This window comes from Colius striatus, chromosome 1 (genome assembly GCF_028858725.1).
Source record: "Colius striatus isolate bColStr4 chromosome 1, bColStr4.1.hap1, whole genome shotgun sequence".
NCBI classification, from domain to species: domain Eukaryota; kingdom Metazoa; phylum Chordata; class Aves; order Coliiformes; family Coliidae; genus Colius; species Colius striatus.
In genome coordinates this window covers 139896992-139917119 of record NC_084759.1, presented here as the reverse complement: position 1 = coordinate 139917119, position 20128 = coordinate 139896992, and the positions used below count along the sequence as shown (strand labels likewise).

Here is a 20128-nt window from a genome sequence, read left to right as displayed (position 1 = left end):
TCACGAATTATGTGGGTCTGTTCTTAAGGCATGTGTTGCAAATGTGCTTTATGAAGAGTGCAAATGTGACCCAGTCTGAAGACCACAGTGCTAAGAGTCAGGAGGGCTGTCTTGTCTCCTGCAGTACTACACAACCATCACCAACTTCAGTTGTGTATGCCTTGATTTTCTTGAGTTTAATGGTGGGTATTGGTGTTCTCTGCTTTGAGATTTGAAGATGAGAAGAACCCTTTGAGACTGTGATGTTTTCAAGAATGTGGTTTTATGGCCAACAATCAGAGATGCTGCCCCCATGCCTGTAGTTCAAGATTCCACTAGGCTCCTACATAAAGAGTCATAGGATAAAATAGAATAGAATAGGATAGAATTCAGTATCTTTTTATTTTGTTAAGATTACCATTTAACATAATGTATTATGAAGTGAAAGGGCAAAGGTAAAGAAATTCAGTGTATAGGGTTATAGGTACAGAGAAATATTTAACCTGTGTCACTCAGCTTCTCCATGTGACAAATAGTCTGCCTTGTGAGCAGGTGACTGAAAATTAGAGATTGTCAGTGTTTTTCATTCTGCTTCCTCTCTATGAAGCAGGGAATGAAGTGAAATAGAAAAAATAAAGTTAATAATTCTTAAATGAGAGCAAATATGTAGACTAGTTAATATGGTGAGAGCCTTTTTGTTCTAGGCAATCTCCTAGAAGTAAAAGTATGTATACTTTATTATTACAGTCTCTATCATTGCACAATTTTTACAAATGTTTTTTATTTTCTTTCTCACTCTAGTTACTTCTGAAATCTGCAAAATTCTGTTTTCACTTGAGAAAATAAAATCACATATTCTTAGAGTAAATAAGTGCCTTCATAATAAGGAATAAATCACTTTATGTGGCCTCACAACCGTAAAAGGTTTTTACTAAACTCCAAATGGCAATCAGTTTCTAAACAAAACATCTCATAGGTTTATATTGTAAAGGGGAGGTTTTTATGCAATAAAACAACAGTTGTACGAGTTTTCAGTTCACAACAGGATATTGAATTTGAAATTAAAATAGTAGAACTGAAAAACAACCTGTTCTATTAAATTATCAGTGATGTATAATGATGAATGAAACTGAAACAAGATAAAATACACTTTAAAAATTACTTACTCCTCCCCATGTTTATCCTAAGCCTTTCTTTAACTGGGTGAGTATTAACACTTTAATGAAAGGAAAGATGTGTTAAATGATTTATGAAGGGAAAGACAATCATGTGCTAATATGGGCTGAAGCAGTCTCGATGCTGGTCTTGAGTCTGACCAAGTATTGAATAGATAGGGCTCTGCAATCCTTGCAAATGTTAGCAAAGTACTTATTTAAGTGTCCTCAGTTAAGTCATGAAGAATAATTGCTTTCCAGACAAGTAAGTGTTGCAGAAGTTGACCCTTATGTGACATTTTTCAAATCATTTGACTCTTCTTTCTCAATGTCATCATCCGTGAGGCAAGAATAGCAATACATGACAGCACCTTTATTTCCTTGGGGAAGGGGGGGCTAGACTTAAAATCTATTCTTTCTCTTAGTCTTCATCTTTCAAAGTGCTGTGGCTTTTGATGCTTTTGTTTTTGAGCAATGTGAAATAGCTCCTAAACTTCTTGATTTTCAAAGTAGAATGGAACCTTCCATTTAAGAAAAAGCAAAGCCTCAAGCTGAGCTGCCAACACCAAAGAACCTGCAGTCATTTCTGAAAAAGTAGATGTAACAAACTGGAGAACAAATGCTGAAAAAATGGTATTCAGCTACCTGTGACAAGGAAGCTCTTAGGAATTAGGGCGACCCACCTGGACATGTTCCTATGTGACCTGATCTAGGTGAACCTGCTTCTGCAGGGGGGTTGGACTAGGTGATCTCTAAAGGTCCCTTCCAATCCCTACCATTCTATGATTCTATGAATTAGTCAGGAAGAAAACAGATAGAACTTGGTTAAGAAAAGGTACTGTTTTAAAATAAAGTGTAACAGATAAACACTGGTACATTACTAATCATGATTTCTGGTTTATAGTGCCTACTGGAATAAAGGATTTGACGCTTTATCCTTTGGGACCTACTGCTGTGGTTTTGAGCTGGAACAGACCTTTCCTTGGGGTGTTCAGGAAATATGTTGTAGAAATGTTTTACTTCAACCCATCAACGATGACCTCTGAGTGGACAACCTACTATGAAATAGCAGCAACTGTCTCCTTAACCGCCTCCGTGGTAAAATGACCATTACTGACTATTGCTTTCCCACATGTGTGTGGCCTTGGCACCTTGTGACTTTACTCAGCCTTTCCCCCATTGATATGTATAAGTGCCTTTAAGCCTGGCACATTTTTTCAGGCAAAGCAGAGAAAATGGCCAGGATGCTAAAGGCATTTTCTGTTCTAAAGTAAGGGAATGCCAGCTGAACCATGTTAAATTTAAAACAGAGCAATGAGGTAGGAGTTGAACCTCTCTCTTGTTGACAAATGGGCATGTTCAGTGAGTACAGAGGCAGCCTCAGTTTGTGGGTCAGTTTGTCAGTCAGGGCTTTAAAAATTCCATCGTCTCCTCAGAGGAAGTAGTCCAAAGCCTTATCTACATAATTAATATTGATAATATGGATTTGAAGTCTTGCAAAGTGCCATCTGGAAGGCTTAGCTGCAGAGATGTTCTTGTGAAAATAGCCTTCAAGTTTTTGAAGCTACAAAGATGCCAAGATTGGAAACTGGTCTCTTGAAGACACGTATCTTTGCTGAAGTAAAGTGAAATTTTCCACTTCTTTTCCATTATTTTTTAGAGAAGGTGAACAGATTTTATTCAGACCATTGTACTGCAAGACAGCAAGCAATTTTAGCTGAAATTGTTTGTTCAGAAAGTTATGAGCATGCAGAAAGGATAGCAATAACTTTTGCTGCTTGTGAAAGCCACAATGATTTACAGTAATTGATTTGCATAATGCCAATTGTGGAGTTATTTTGGCTACAGCAGCTCAACTATAATTGGATACGTGACTATAAATCTAGCACGTAAATCTCCTAGGAAATTAAAAACAAAAATAACTTGCCAAATGAGTAATTAATATCTTGTAATCATGACTCAGCACAATTACATTAATACCTGAGTGATCCAAGTCAACTTAGAGGTAATGCCATCTTCCAGAGTTAATGTGGTTCATTAGAAAATGAGATGATATTGTCCCTTGCAGTTGCAAATTCTGTTTAAAGAAGCCTAGTTGGAATTCCTTTGTCTGAATTTCAGCCTGAAATGTGACTGCTCTATCACAGCTAAAGTGAGCATTTCTTAAAAAATCTTTTCAAAGACTACATCTGAATTAGAAAGAATGTTTCCTTGTTCTTCTGTTACAGCATTTGTCGGGCAGATAGTGCAGTGCTCTCTGACAGCTTAGATCAAAAGTTATTTCCTGAAGTGTTATCTCTTGGTGAGAACCTTTGGAACTGGATTTTCCCTGTCCCTCTGTTAAGTTACTTCATTCGTTTTGTGCTCTGCATCTTGTTTTAAAATTGTCAGAACAATGTTGGTATTTTCAATATTAGACCAGGAGCATGTCAGAAGAAGTCCAAGCTTCTTCAAGGTTTTTATGTTAGTTGGATACAACTTTTTTCTGAAAAGCATGAAGAGAACAGTCCACAAAACATATATTTGGATTGCCTTTTAGTATCTGTAGAAAAAAAAGGCCACTGCAAAGAGCAGAGATCTGTAAAAATAGCAATTTCTACTTTGTCGAAAATTTCCATTCTTTCCAATTTGCTTTTATTTTGGATTTTTAAAATATCATGAGGCTTTTCATTTAGACATAAATATTTAAAGTGGTTTGTGCTCTCAATGGAAAATGTGAATTTTAACTTAAATATTCCCTGTGATATTATAATATAAAACATACTGCGTTTTATACTTCAATTCTATCTCATTTGTGTTTTTTATATAATTTATGTCTCATAAGTAATTTCTGTTTCCTTCATATTTCATTTATAATAAACAATAATACAAAGTGAAATGTAGTTTGAAAATTGGAAAAAATGTGTATTTTGAGGTGACAACATCTGAGTCAAAACCACTGTTTTTAATTTATCCTCAAATCCTATTTAATTGAAGTAGAAAGGCCTACATTTTCCAGTTGAATGTTCTGCGTTCATTAAATAAGGATTTTGTGATGAAAAATCACTCTGCAGGAAGCATTCTCGTCACCCTGGAAATCAATGAGAGATTCCTGTGGCAGGTAGGAATTTTGACCATGTGTATAAGCAGCAGAGCAGGCACAACTGTTTTCGCTCCCACTACAGAGATATTTTCAGTATGTTCAAACATCAAATTACAGTGATTTCCACTGGAGTAAGGAACGAGAGCTCAGCAAAATGAATTTATAAATATTGTTGTATTTTATAAGTCACACCTCATGGTGTTAAATTTTCTCCTGAGCTGCTGTTTGTCTTTTATCACTTTACAGAAAATAGCTAACCTGCTGCCTGCTTGGTATTACAATTTCCGGGTCACCATGGTGACTTGGGGGGACCCAGAGCTGAGCTGCTGTGACAGCTCTACCATCAGCTTCATAACAGGTAAGCAGCCATCTGAAAAGACTCTGGAAATGCTCCCAGGACCAGAAGTGCTGAGAAAGTCCAACTTGAGTTATATTTTACTTGCAGATACTTGCAAGTTAGGGTACTTATTTGGAGTTTTGCTTTTTGGATATTGTTTTTTATTTTATCTTTATTTCAAGGAAAGCTCTGAAGTCTGCTTTAAATGGATGTATATAATTTTCCTATGCAAAGAGAAGTACTTGGTTACTTTGTTCCAGTTCTCCATCAACTGAATGCCTGGTTCCAGTGAGGGCCAGTGATCCTGCTCATCTTTTTACAACACTGTTTTACACATTGAGACGTCAATGGGTAAATAAGTGGTCTGAATTCTTAGGTTTGTCAATATTCTGAAACATTTTTCTGTGTATTTGCAATGTTTTCAGATGCTTTTTCCTCCTTTTTCCCCCCTCCAATAATCTGCAGATCAGACATCATAGCTAACACGATGGAGAGTTTTTCTCTCTTAGGCAGACCAAGGCAGGCAGTATGGCAGCACGTTATTCTTTTCCTCTAATTTTGCCTTTTCTGCCAGGTGTTTTTTGCTTGCTCACAGTAAAGAGAGAATGGTGTTCTTGTGATCAAGGCATTGCACCCACACTACCTAAATTGGCCTTAGGAAACTGTGTGTTTGCAAGTCATTGGTAATTTGAATTCTCGGCTGCAGTAAACTGATACAACCTGATGGATCACCCTCTTCCAGTTATGACTAGCCTTGTATTTAACACACTCCATTGTCTCTTGTCACATACATTGGGTTCAAATCTTCAATATGTCAGATTTGCTGGAGAGGGAAGAGCATATGAGATCTTGTGGTAGCACCTTGCCATATGTTCCTAGCATCCAGGCTGGTTAAATCAATGTTCCCTATGGAATCCTTTTGCTTTATGTACTGCTGTTTAGTTCACCTTGAAGAAGGTGATTGGAAGCAATAAATAATTCAGATGCACCGTGAAAGAAAATAAAGTATGACTCACACTTCTAGCTGTAGAAATCAAATTATGAGGAAAATCAGCTTACAAGGTCCCAGCCACTTCCTCCAAAACAGATACTAGCCTGGTCTCAGATTTTCTTTTTGGTGAGAGGCTAAAAGGATGTAACCCAGGAAGGAACTGAATAAGACCCATTTTCAATGATGATTAATATAATGCCTGTGCTCAACAGAGCCGTGACAGAAAAATATTAATGGATTATGTCCTAGCTCCACTGAAGTCATCAGAAACCTTGCATCCTGAGATATCTGATCCCAAGCTTCACTGCCAACAAGATCTGGCACTCCTCCAGTGTATCAGAAACACATAGCACACACCAGGGCCCTGTGAACAGTCTTAAGGGATATTCACTGTCCTTTAGCATCAATCAACTTTTCTGTAGCACTATAAGGAACCAATTTTCCAGCTGGTTGGTTGCTGTATGAGGGGAGAAATGTCTTTTCCAACAGATTTGGGTATCAGATTCAGCATTTTAGAGTGGAAATGTTTCAGTGGGGCCCTCACTCTTCAGTATTGTGTCTCCAGAGACTTGCAGCAGGAATTAGGGAGATTAAGGTTATTCCAAAATACAAGCCATTGTCAGATTCAGTCCAGATCTCTGTATGGGGGAAGTAAAGAGTATTACTGCTATTAGATTAAAAATGGATCAAGTCCTTCACTACCAGATGTAGACAAAATCAGGAATGGATGACTCTCTTAGATAATGTCATCCAGCGGTGGATGGTAAAACCTCTCTTCAAAAAGGTCATCTGGTCTTAAGTGAGAATACCCAGAAAATATCCAACCAGAAAGTTGTACCAATGCTTAATTCTTCATATTATTAAAGGCTTATCCTTTGCTTCTGATGTAACATTTTCTGATTTTAATATCCAGCCTATAATTCTTGTTATACTTATTGATTGAAGAAACACAAAGTTTTTTCCTCCCTCTCCGTACAAAATTTACTTTCACTCTTTTCTGTTGATAAATTGCTTCCATTGAACTCCTCAGGTGCTCTCACAGTAAGGCAATTTCTCATGTTACTTTTTTCTTCACTCCACCTCTCTGATTTTTACTGTCTTTACCCAAGTAAGTGAAAACTGAGAGTGTGATACCAGCCTACTGAATACTCCTGGAGAGGCAAAATCAGCTCCCTATTCAATACTCTCCTGTTTGTGCATCTAGATGACTGCATTTACTATGGCATCACACTGGAGGTCTGTGTTGATTTGCTTCTATTCTGTGGCTTCTGACTCCCTCCTACGGCAGATGCTTTCAAGAATTTGTCATTTGGGAAGCGTTGGCTGCACGTCTTTTCCTAGACTCGACTTTGCACCTGGCACTTTGAAATATGTTTTATTTGAACATGCCCAGTATAGGAGCCAATAATTCAAATCACAGCCCTGACCAAGTCCTCCACTTCTCTGCCAGTTGCCATGTTACTTACATGTTTCATCAGTAGTGCTTTTCCTTTCAAAGTATTGATGAAAACATTGCATAGCGGTGAACTCAGATCACGGCATCTTAAGGTAAGAGCCCTAACAGCCAGATCTGATTTGGTCGAATTACAAGTGCTTATCAGTAGATGGTCACCACTGAATGCAAGCATTAAATACACTCCTGTCGTCTGATTGCCTTACTTCTTGAAATCTCTACAGCTTTTTCCAAGGACTGCAGTCAGGCCAGCTTGCAAGAATAACATGCTGATATTTCGTTTCTGCAGGTTTGAAATCTTTGTCCCCAGTAGGTACTGCTTTTCACTCTTTCAAATTACCAGGAGACTTCAGAGTTATTTATCAACCTCAACCACTTTCTTTCCCAGAGTGAGAATAGATGGTTTTATGGTGCCCTCAGTCTCTTTCAGCATCATTCGGAACACTGCAACCTCCTCTGCATAGGTTGCCAGAAGTTAAGACCACAAAACCCCAAACAATCCCACCAAAAAGCCTGTAATTGTAAATACTAAAATGAAGGTTCTGTAGTCCTATTGATGGTACACCATCTGTCAGTTCTTCTGTGTATAGCTGGAAAGCTAACCTCTGCACCTGGTACTTCAGCTTAATTTCTAAAAACAAAGCAGAGGGATCATCTGGGACTTTAGGATGACACCTTGCAGAAAGCTCAGAGCAGACAAATCATTTCCCTAGCACAGACTCTGTCTACTGAGGATTTACTGAACTGTAGTACTTGCAATGAAAAGACTATTAGGAGAGACCAGATGATGACAGCTCCCATGACAACTGGCCAGGTGTCCCCAGGAGAATGGGAGAGATTTAGGAGGTCTCATAGACTTGTCAGAAACAGCATTTGTTCTCTCAGGCTCCTGCAGCAACAGTTGCACACCGTTGTTTTGATGCAGGGAAAGATCTTGGTGTTGCCAGTGTTGCTGTGGTAACTAACAAGTTTTTAATACCACCTGCTGTAAACAGACGGGTTTAAAGCAACCATAAGCAAGGACACTTTTTTTATTTTACAATGAAAATACTTTTAGTTTTAGAGAAGAGTAAGACAGACTGATGGTGTTGTTGAGGTGCCACCGTGTCTGCTCTCTGTTGGTCCTGTGGATGCTTTCAGCTTTCACTTTGGGCCAGGTCAGCAACGGAATGTAACTTCCTACAGCCTCTCTGTGCCACTCAGCTCCCAGTGGAACATAGTGCAATCCCTAGTCCTTAGTCTCCTTTCACATATACTGGACATTCATTGCCAGATACCTAAAGCAAACAGCTGTGTGAACATTAAGAGGGAAAGCATGTAATCAATATTAAGGTATAAGTGGAAATTAGTAGTAGTCTGTAAGACTACTACTGTGCCAATTGTGACCTTAAATTGGGAGGAATACACAGTCCCTGTGTAGGGATGGATGGGGAACTCTAGAAATTAAAAGAAGCATTACTTAAAAGATTTTATACTAAATAAGATTGCTCCCTCTCAACAGCATAAAAGGACATTTTCAAGATTCGAGAGAACAGTCTTACTAAGAGTTTCGAAATGTCTCTAAATGCTCCGTGTGGGGTTTTTTGGATTTTTTTTTTTTTGCTGCCTCTCTCTGGAATTACTTCGGTAAATCTATTCTCTAGCCAATGGCTTGACGCAGAAGTGGCAGAAGTCTCTTTGAAAGCAGCAGTGACATCTTGTGGCCGCTTCAAACAGACTCAGGCTCCTAGTCTGTGCTGCCTTTCACCTCGGCTGCTGGCACCCAGGGCTTTACGAGGGACCGGGGTGTTTGGGAAAGCCCCCTTTCTGGGCAGCCCCGGCTGAGCTGCCTTTGCACTAACACACTAGACTCAACGAGGCTTGTGCAGAGGAAGATCAGTCAGTCTTTATTGTCTTCCCTATGGTGCTTCTAAAGACTCTGCCAAGAGCACAGATTCAGACACTTCCCTGTTTTAGCCAGTTTTTTCCATTGCTACCACTTGGTGAAGGGGTTACTTATTGCTGACTTTCACTTTTGGGTCTTCACTCACTCCTAACTTAAATCCTAACTATGGACTTGCACCTCTGAATTAGGAAAAGTGAGCTCACCAGCTCTACTCCTTCTGCAATTATTAGAGAAGCACCCCCAGGAGGTAATTGTCATCTTGAATACCTGTTTTCAGAGAGGATGAGTTGTTCTAGAGATTATTATGTTTCTTCTTGGACTGCTGTTGTGGTTCAAGCCAAGCTGACAGCGAAGCACTATGCAGCCACTCAATCACTCCCCCTCCCCACACCTCTCATAGTATAGGGAGGGAGATCAGGAAAGAAAATCAAAACTAATGGGTTAAGATAAGAACAAGTACAATAACCAAACTAAACTGAAATGTAATAACAGTAAGAAGAATAAAGTATAATAATAGTAATTAAAAGAAGTAAAACCCAAGAAAGACAAATGCTGCACAGTGCAGTTGCTCATCACCTGCTGTCTGAAGCCTGAGCAATGATCCACCTCTCCCCACCAAATCCACCTCATTTCTACACTAGGTGTGACATTCTATAATATGGAATAGCCCTTTGGATAGTTTGAGTCAGCTGTCCTGATCATGTTTCCTCCCAGTTTCTTGTGCCCCCCCAGCCCACTCACTGGCAGGACAGGGAGAGAAGCAGGGGATTTATTCTGTGATTCTTGATTCTTTGCAAGCACTGCTCAGAAATAAACAAAATATCCCTGTGTTATCAACATTCTCTTCAGTATAAACCTAGAATATAGCCCTGTGGCAGCTATTGAGAAGAAAATTAACTCTATTCCAGATGAAACCAGGACAGCTGCACAGGGAGCCAAGATTTGCTGGCAGCTCCATCTCAAGATAAGCCATCAAAGGAGCTGCCAGGGCTGTGGTGAGGCAATCTGAGCTGTGCAGCGCAGTGAACAGCACTGGCAGGAGGAAGAGGAAGGACAACAGCTGCTTCACCTAATACCTGATAATATAGCTACCTATAGACCTGTAAACTTGACGCTTGGTGCTTAGATGGCTGCCTTCTGTGATGATGGGATTTTCACCCTGGGAATAAAGGTGGCCATAACTTTTTTTTGCAAAAGATATTCTTTGGAAAACTGCAGAATAGGGGCTTTTCCTCTGAGGAAGATGCATACTCAGTGAAGAGAAGATACCTTTTCCCTGCAGAAAAGCTATCCAAATTATTCTTCTGACTGATTGTCATTTGTTTTCAGTGAACACAGTGAAGCAATATCTGAGGCTTTTAACCTCAAATTCCATTTATAAATGTTGACTCCAAAAATGATTTGTATCAGACAGTAGCTTCATGATTTTTTTTTTTTTTAAACAGAAAGATTGCAAACAGAAGTGTATTTTTGTTACACATCTCCCAGGTTAAATGCCAGTTTTCATTTCTTTCACCTAGTGCTCAGGTGCACTAGATCCTAGTATTTTTCTGCTACCTTTTTCATACTCTATTCCCAACAGCATCCTTTGGCAGAAGTTTGTTACTGGATTTGATAAATAGCTGCATTAGACCGTTTCTGTAAGACACTTGCCTTCTTCCTTCAGCACCAGTGGCACCCGAGATTACTTCCATAGAATATTACAACCACCTTTTGTATGTCACCTGGACCTATGGAGGAGATGGCACTGACCTTTCTCATTCCAGGATGCTGCATTGGATGGTCATTGCAGAAGGAAAGAAAAAAATCAAGAAGAGTGTAAGTATGAGTGGGGGAAGGTGTCACACATTTCTTTGTATTATATTTGCTAACTTGATAACTTTGTGTTACAAAGTTTAAGCGAGCTGATTAAGTTTGGCTGATTAGTTAAAGTTATTTCATAGTGTTACCACATACTTCCAAAGACTCAAGCTCACGAAATAGCCGATGGACAAAATGGTTCTATGGTGACCCAGTCCAAATGTTGACAATTTAGGTAAAAAATTTAAAATAGCCTATAAACTTCTTAGCTTCAGACAGTAAAATACAAAGAGTATATTTTTTGTGAACAGATACGGTATTTTCAATTTCTATTTATTAATAACCAGACTACACTACTGGCTGGGTTTCTTTAGTTCATTCAGGCCAGGTACTATAATTTCCCATTTCCTGACTTTATCAGACAGACAACTTTATAAATTATGTGGTTTTCCTTTTCTCTTTGAATACAAGTGTCATTAGCTGATAGGATGAGAATTTTACCCAGAATATGTGCACTTCTTAGAAAACTTGCCAGATGATGTGTTCTTGGCACATTCTCTTGAACTCTGTGAGAATACTTAAAAATCACCAAGAACAAGAAACCTGAGGTTTCCAATTACAGGTTAAAATGCTGCTGCAGGGAACTGCTGCTGCAGGATGCCAAAGTGCATTTCTAACCTGAAGCAAAAGAGCAGCCCCTGGACATACAGTGAGAAGTGTTTGAAATAGTGGTGGAGCACTGCAGCACAGGAAGGTATATGGCCAGCAGTGTAGCTTCACCCAGCTGGTGACTGTCATCTACACCACTATTGATCTTTTAATCCTTGACAGGGAAAGTATGTATTGTGTTTTTCAAGGGAAAGAGTTCCATTCTGAAGACTCAGAATATGCTGAATTAGAAGCGGATTTTCAGCAATTTTCATTCGGATCTATATGGAGCACCCTGGCTTTCATTGGATTCCTAGTGCCAGCAAGTGTGCACCCATCTGGAGCTTGTTGCAGCATGAATCTTAATTACATGATTAGTAGAACTGTTCAAAAACATGACATTTCTGAACAGCAGGAACTTCCAATATTTGTATCTTTGTTTCAAACCAAGAGGAAAACTCCACATTTTAATTTATTTTTCTACCAATTGAATTAAAACAAAAAAATGCTGTGATATTTTTCTTCCTTTAAAAAGTCATGTTCTCTGTAAGGTTATTATTTTTTTCCAGGAAAAGAATTTATTTCTGGGCCATTCAACTTCATTGAATATGAAAATCTTACATTAAGTAATTATACAATAAATGTTAGATATAAAATCAAATAAAATATTAACTAGGTAATTTTAGATTAAACAAAAGTCTAAAAATAGAGGGTATCTACTGTAGAGTTTATCTGCAAATAAAACTTAAATCTTTAGGAATGTCTTTAGAAGTGTTTGTCTTTATATTGTTTGCAGGACTAAGGGAAAAAGTATTCCTTAGGAAGTTTTGGCGACAACCTAGCTAACTTTCATGGTCCTACTCATGTCTGTAAATATGGAGACAAACTTGCAGGTGTCAGGATGCACCTTCAGTTCTAAGCTCTGTTAGTTACTTTCAGAAATGTTTTCCTTGAAAAAGTCATGATATAATGTGATCTCTTGATCTGATTTGTTAAGATTGTTGTGATTGTTTTTAAGGTTGTTTTTCTTGTGAGGTTATTAAAGTAAATAGGTAACACTATTGGCAATAATGACTTTTTCTTCTTCCTATTCCTGTACTTCCCATGACTCTGTGTAAGTTGGTCAATTTTTAGCAAAAAGTGATGAAAATAATATGCATAGTCCTGTGAGTCTCTATTGAGATCTGTATGTTTCACTTGGAATTGAAAACTCCAGGCCGAAAATTAAGTGACTATGAGAACCAGCATGAGATTCCTGATTGTACCCTTTGTAGATAGTTTACAAGTGCTTCGAAAACAGTCTGTTGCAGCATCTGAGTTCTCTGTCCTTCATGTGGAATGGGGAGCTTACTCACACCTTAAATAACAGGAAGAAGTTATTCACAACCTTTTGAAGCACAGCTCAGTTTTGTATCATATCTGGTTTCAAACTTGCGGATGACTGAAGTGAGGCCCTGAGATTTATTGTCAAGTCAACAGGTCTCCAGGTAGGTGTTAGACTTGCCCATCTGGATTTAATTTACAGGTTCTTAGGATATATAAAGGCTTTCCTGTTTGTGTCTTGTGTGCTCTTCTTACAGATATCTGACATGATTTAAAGTCCTCTAAAATTGCAATGGACTCAAGCCTATGGCTTGTTCAGCCTTTTACAGAACTTGAAAAGTCTAGAAACAAGAGTTCTTTCTTTGATGTGAGGGAGACCTTCTTTATTCCTTAAATTTTCACTGGTTACATAGAAAATGCAGCCTAAGATTTTCTCCTTTCCACATTGTGATACTCTGCAGAACGTTACAGCCTTCCACAGTTGGTGTCAGTGGGAACTGGTACATGTAACAAATCCAGAGTATGCAGAAAACATCTGCTTTGGTGCACAGAACTTTCTTTGTATTATATTAAGTGACCAGATTAATTTTACAGGAAGGATGTATGGTTTATGTCTTATTTAAGAGTTGTTGTCAATAATTATTGCAGATAACACGCAATGTGATGACTGCAGTGTTGAGCCTGCCTCCAGGGGACATTTACAACCTTTCAGTGACGGCTTGTACTGAAAGAGGCAGCAATACTTCATTGCCACAGATGGTGAAATTGGGTAAGAAGTGCTTGTTTGTAAATTATAAGCTTACTCCTCCTCTCATTTGACTACAAGTAACTGTCAGCAGATTCAGCATCTTTCTTATTTCTGAGTCACGTATATGTGCCTGCATTTCCTTTGCAAAGCTGTAATTTTCACCTCACCTTTGCTGTGATGATTCTCTCATTCTTGCATGTGAAGCTAATCTCCTAAAATAGTTATTACTCAAAAGGAGCAAGAGAGGCAGAATTTGACTTTAAGTGGAAATAGGAGAGTGAAAATCACTTAATGCTTCACTGGGAGAAGAACTCTACTTCATAGTTACTCCCCTAAGGTCTTGAACACAGGCATGTTTTATCAACAGCCCATCAGGCTTCACAGACAAAATTTTCAATGCAAAGAACCTTCCTTGTCTCCGACAAGCCTATTTCTGAGGCTACACTCTGCCACCTGATCTGGTTTCTTCTCTCATCAGACATCTCTGTAGATTCTCAACACCAAAAATAGATCCTTAAATACAAATCAGTGACAGTACTCCTACAAAAACAATCAGATTCATGGATCTGGAACCCAGCATGTTTCTATGAGAAATATATGTAATCTACTGAAAGAAACAAACAAACAAACAAACAAACAAAAAAGACTTAAGAACTTCATCCTTTAAGTAGGATTTTAAAATATAACTTTCTACTAACATGTTCATTTGCCTGTGAGGAATACCAGACACTACACTGTTACACCATAAGAGATTATGCTTCAATTTTACACACACATAGAATGTTGAGCCCTAGGTACCTAACATGGCAAAATTTTGAAGCATGCCAAAGTGCTTTTACAGGCAATTACTCCACTGTGAAAGTGGGTAAAGAAGAGTTAGTAATTTCCAACTGGGTTTTCTCCTATACATGAATGATAAATCTTTTCTGAGTGACAGTGAAGTAAGTGAATGTGAAAGGCTCCATAATCTCTAATTGAATTAGAAATCTTGAAACAATCATTGCTATTCATCTTTTTCAATTGCATTTACACAGATCTCATTAATAGTGTTAGGGCAATCAGCATGGCCACAAGAATCTGAAGTTCTTCCAGATCTTTTTAGCAGAGTATTTAAAAAATGTAGACAAATTCCATGGATTTTCCTTTCCCTATGCGTGTCCTGTCCACTTTTTTCCCAATGCTTTGTGTTTGTGCACGGAGTTTCATGTGTGTATTCCCAGGACTGAGTGGCTGGATATGTGAGGGTGAGTATATGCCCCTACTACCATTGTCCAAATATTGTAGGGGAGTATTCCAAAATATTAGCTAGTTTTGTATTTCATACAGGTCCACAAGTGCTATGTATTGTTCATGTTGTACACCCTGCAGACTAGTTGTGTCTTCCTGTTCTTTGCTTATGCACAGGCACACTCTTATTGGACTGATACAGGTATTTTGCACTGACTCTTTCATTGATAACAAAGAGAAGGTGGAATGAAGTTCATTTTAATAAATCACTTCTAGACTTATTGGTGTGGAGTTTTTGTTGGTTTGGAGTGGTTTTTTTTGTTTTGGTGGGAGTTTTTTATGTTGTTTTAGTCTTTGAATAGATAATAGTAAGGATATTTTATGAGAGGTTTTTCTACTCTCTGTTACTGAGTAGCAAGGGGAGGTGTAATTAGCAATAGTGGGAACTGACTCTAAGTGATAGACGACTCAGCACTTGGCAGTCACTTAAGCACTCCTGCCAAATGTTCTTCCCTCCATGATGTTTGCCTCATCCTGGCAACTTTCCACTTGCACACAAATCAAGCCATTTGCTGGAGGCAAGAAGAGGATTTGCTTGGGATGATGCCCAAATGCAAAACTCATATTTTAATTGAGGCCATTTTTTACCTGCAGAGAGGAGTGGAATGTGTTTCTGAATCCAACAGCAGATATATGAGTGTAATTAAGGGAGAGGGACATTTTTCTGTGTAGTACTGGGACAACATATACTCTGCAACCCATGACACAAAAGGAGCCACATGAATGTGCTTCAGTCCCTTCCCAACTTTTTCCCTAGTGCCAATATAATCTTGGCAGCCTCCAGCCTTAGAACACTGATCTGTTTGTCTGAGGATCAGATATGTCTCCAGAATGTCTATAACCACTTGAACAGATACTTTGTGCCAAGTTTTTTTTTTTTTTGTGGTGGATCTTACACATCACATCCAGGCTGCTGCAACAGCATCTCACAGAATGAGAAAAACAAATTATTTGTGAAGGGGAAAAAAAAAAGAGCACAATGTTGTTGTGCATGGCACATTATGTGTAGTGTGTCAGGATCCTCAAATCAGATCATTGTTTGAGAATGACAACTTTTGTTAAACATCCATAGATTATGAAATCTGAAGACTCAGGAGAACAGGTTGGAAATGTACAAGCCAAACTTTGTACTCTCTGTAGGCAAAATAAAGGAGCCCAGGATGCCTGAGGTGTTGAAGGCTAGGGTTTGGAAATATCTGTTGTGTGAAGTCATCAGGATGAAAATTGGGATCAATCCTTGGTCTCCAAATAATCTTGAGAGAAAAAGTATATCTCAACACTGCCCAGGCTGTTTGCTCTCATGCTGCTCCTGAAGAGTTCCCTTCCTTTTCTCCTGTGCTTTCCCTACTCCAAGTTGGTTCAGGGGTGACCTCCACTGCAGGTCAGTGTGGCTTCCCACAGGCCACTACCCGTCCAGCCATGGGGGTCTGCAGGAGGGGAGGTGGCCCTGGAGGTGGCAGCTGATGCCACCCCATGTGAGGCTGGGAGTGCTGGGTGCAGAAGCCTGTCCAAGTTTCACAGTATTCCTGATACCATCACTCCCACGAGACACATCAATCACTCCTATCATGGGGTTGTCTTCTCCTCACCAGACCTTTGTCTATGTTTGCCCATTGTCCGTTCGTCCAGCACAACCGCAACAAAAATCAAAACAATAAATTGAAGACCTCTGAGATCTGGACCTCTGCTTTCAGTGAGGAGAGGAAATTCCTGCAGCTGACATAAGCACGGACCCATTGTCCCTTAAATATTATGATGGGAGGAAAAAGAAAAAATACTACAAGATTTTTGACAAAACGTTTCCTCTACTACAATGACATGAACTTAGATGGCCTTCACTTGTGGAAAGTGGCTTCTGTATCATGTCCTGAGGCAAGCCTTGTGAAAAAAAGCTTTCTCAGGCAAACCGTGTTGCTAGTAGGTGGACAGCTGTCTTCTCCCAAAAGTGTTTCTACTAATATTTTTCTATTAATAGAATATGCTGATCATCCTCAAACAAGGGCTCTGCTGAAAAGGGAAGTAAAGTAATTATCCAGCTGTCCAAATAGAGAACAGTTTAAATAGAGAAGAAAAACCAAGAGGCTTTATCATCTTCCTATTTTACAGTGGTAGTTTATCATCATGAGAGGCAGGGCTTTACATTGGCAGGCTTCATCTGAAGGAAATGAAAGATGGGAAGGCATTGCTTTCATTTTTGTTCATGGCTTCCTCTTCTCAGTTGCCTGGAAATTTAAAGATAATCTTAATAAAAGGAGATTTTTCTCTTAACCAGAACCAGCCCCTCCAAAATCACTTTTTGCTGTCAACAAGACTCAGACCTCTGTGACTCTGCTGTGGGTGGAAGAAGGAGTGGCTGATTTCTTTGAAGTCTACTGCCAACATGCTGGTTCTGGTCAGGAAACAAAAGTCCAGGTATGTAAACGTTTCTTCTTTAGTTTCTTCTCTTCATCTCTGAAATTGAAATTGACCTTTGCATCTTTTCTTTTTTGGTATCTGCTGTTTAGCATTTGTAAGTAAAGCCCAATGACATTTTGTGCTCAGTATATAGGTTAGATGATTAAACCAAATGTGGTCAGGTGGTTCAGAATTAACCTTTGAAGGCTAAACTACTAAATCATTTCGAATACTGAAGTATTTTGTTACTTTGCAATATTAAAAATAGTCTGTCTTACTAACGAAATTAGAACTAGTTTGACCAAAGTACATCCAACAGAGTGCCAGTCTTTGGCTACTCCTGAAAATATCTCTAATATACTATGCAAAATCTAAAAGGCTACAAAATTAAGGGAATATCAATGGGCATAAAGTGAAAAATATTCAGGTAACTTGATAAGGAATGGAGAAAATAGACATATTTAGATGTCATGAGATCTTTATGCAGCATTTAATTATTTGTAACTTACTTTATTCTTGGTTTTGAGAACTGTTAACTGCAGCTCAATAGGACCTTGACTGCTCTTCAAAGAATACTTTTATGCTGTAAGTGTGACTGCCTCATGCATTTTGTCTCTCAGGGTATTTCCTTCAAGACCCACTTTCTCAGTCTCATAAATGAACCTCATTTTCTCTTTATCCAGTTAGGTACCCATGCTCAAAGGCCACCTGAACATTTGAATTTTTAGATTGGTAAGGTTCAATGAAGAACAGAGCAGCAGCAATTTTAATTCCTTAATATTCAGTGCTATGCAACCTATGAGGCTTAATTTGTGGTTTGCTGATGGCACTGTGATTGCAAGTCATGAAACATCATTTTCTCATGTGGACTGTGGCATACAATGAGGAATCATTGGCCCCCTGTACTCAGCACTGGTGAGTCCACACCTCAAGTACTGTGTTCAGTTTTGGGCCCCTCACTGCAAGAAAGACATTGAGGTGCTGGAGCATGTCCAGAGATGGGCAACAAAGCTGGTGAAGAGTCTGGAGCACAAATATTACGAGAAATAGCTGAGGGAGCTGAGAATATTTAGTCTGAAGAAGAGGAGGCTGAGGGAAGACATGATCACTCGCTACAACTAACTGAAAGGGGGTTGTAACGAGATGGGGGTGAGTCTCTAATCCCCAGTAATGAATGATAGAACAAGAGGAAATTACCTCAAATTGCACCAGAGGAGGTTTAGATTGAATATTAGGAAGAACTTTTTCACTGATAGGGTTGTTAAACATTGGAATGAATGGCTCAGGTAGGTGGTAGAATTGCCTAGGTGAGGTGCTGAGCAACATGGTTTAGTGGTGGGCTGGGCAGTGTGAGGTTAGTGGTTGGACTTGATGATCTTAAAGATTGTTTCCAACTAAAACAATTTGATGATTCATTGATCATTCAGAAAAATATTGAAAAATAACCCACTGAGACCACTGACTGCTGCAAAAGAATTGTACACACTAATCTATGGAAGAACAGTATAAATTATTCAATATTATTTTTAAATTGAGAAAGGCACTGATTAAAGGGAAAAAAAAGTTTAAATGCACTTTAATTTTTTGGTAGTTTGGATCTGACATCTAGATTCCTGCTTTCTCACAGTGAATAGCTAATGATCATGAAGTCATTATCCACTTAGAGACTTAAAATACTGATGTGATCAGGAAGGTAGCACAGGATTTGCAGCTTTAGTGCAGAGCAGATCTGTTGTAAGAACATCAGGAAAAGACTATTCCATTTGGCAGGAGCTTCGGTGAGTGTCTCATTTGTTGACATGAACATCTGTCATTGAGAAATGCACAGAGGTTGTCAGCTCCTTTCTAATTAGGTTGATCACTTTTCTTTCTATATCTATCAAAAAAAGGGAAGGACTCGTTTTTGAACTCTAAAGAAAGGATGCTTTCCTGTTAGACTAGTGAAAATTCTTTGTGATTTTCTGTGCTAATTACTTCAACATTTTTCTTCCTTTCCTCCATTTTTAAATCAGCAAAATCAAAGCAATATCTTTCTAGGTTTTAACATTTTGGGTTTTGATTGACTAATTTAAATTTCTTAGAGAGGAAGATGGAAAACATCCGAACACATCCCATTGCCAAAACGTGTCCACTCCTTTCAGCTCAGGGAATAAAAGTCTCCTCCCTTACAGTCATATACTTGTGATTACATCTGCCTAATGTACCTCAGAATTGCTCTGCAAGAGGAGTCCTTTCTAGCTTAGGAGAGGAGCCCATGGCTGACAAAAATCCAATGCTCAGGACTTGCTACAGCATTTCACAGCTTCCCATCTGGACCAAATTCATTCATAAAACTTCTCTTTGTTCCTTTTCTAAAGCAGTAGCTCAGAGTCTGTTTTCATGTCTGCAACACACTCTTGCTTTTGCTGAAGAGTACATAAAAGCTTCTGAGGACCTAGATCTTTAAGCCAATGCATGTGTTGTATTTGTTTACTTTTGCTGTATCAGCATTTAAGAAACACAAAAGTGTTTACCAGAGACATAATAATTAAAAGACTGTATAAATATGTTACATACAGTTTCTACTAGTCAGAAAAACTGAAGTATGGGATGTCTGATCATAGTTATTATCCTAAAGTTTTGCTCTAGCTTTGATTTTTGCCTTGGCTGCTCAAAAAGCTCACAGGTTTTCATATTCAGAGGAACTACCTCAGAGGCAGAAATTGCACATATTCATACAAGAATGTGGAGGTTGTGACTGTTTTGGCTGCTCTTTGTATAAAAAGAACTAATTTCCTCCTTCTGTATGGCTTAGTAACAAGAGCTCACAATCTCTGCCCACCTCTGGGGATGTCCAGGAAGTCACAGAGTTTTCTCCTACCAAACATGTTCCTGATGTACCCTGTGAGTCACCCTCCTGCTCTCTGCAAGGGTCTCTAGGGTGCTCTGGACTGTTCCTGCTGCTGGTTTAACCCCTGTTCCTCTCTCTTATTCTGCCAGACTGTCTGTTTTTAAAGACAGGCCCTAGTTACCCATTGGTTTCTTTAACCAGAGCTGACTTTACCCGA

The 20128-nt window shown here is 38.9% G+C and overlaps 1 protein-coding gene across 1 annotated transcript in view; it reads left to right on the top strand.

The window, feature by feature from the left end:
* The window catches only part of PTPRO (protein tyrosine phosphatase receptor type O), a 153478-nt gene that overhangs the window by 110314 nt on the left and 23036 nt on the right, over nt 1-20128 (top strand). The window contains exons 9-13 of the mRNA XM_061988866.1: nt 2038-2231; nt 4462-4573; nt 10548-10699; nt 13301-13421; nt 16960-17099. Of these exons, the coding sequence (XP_061844850.1) occupies nt 2038-2231; nt 4462-4573; nt 10548-10699; nt 13301-13421; nt 16960-17099 (719 nt within the window). The remainder of the gene's footprint in view (nt 1-2037; nt 2232-4461; nt 4574-10547; nt 10700-13300; nt 13422-16959; nt 17100-20128) is intronic.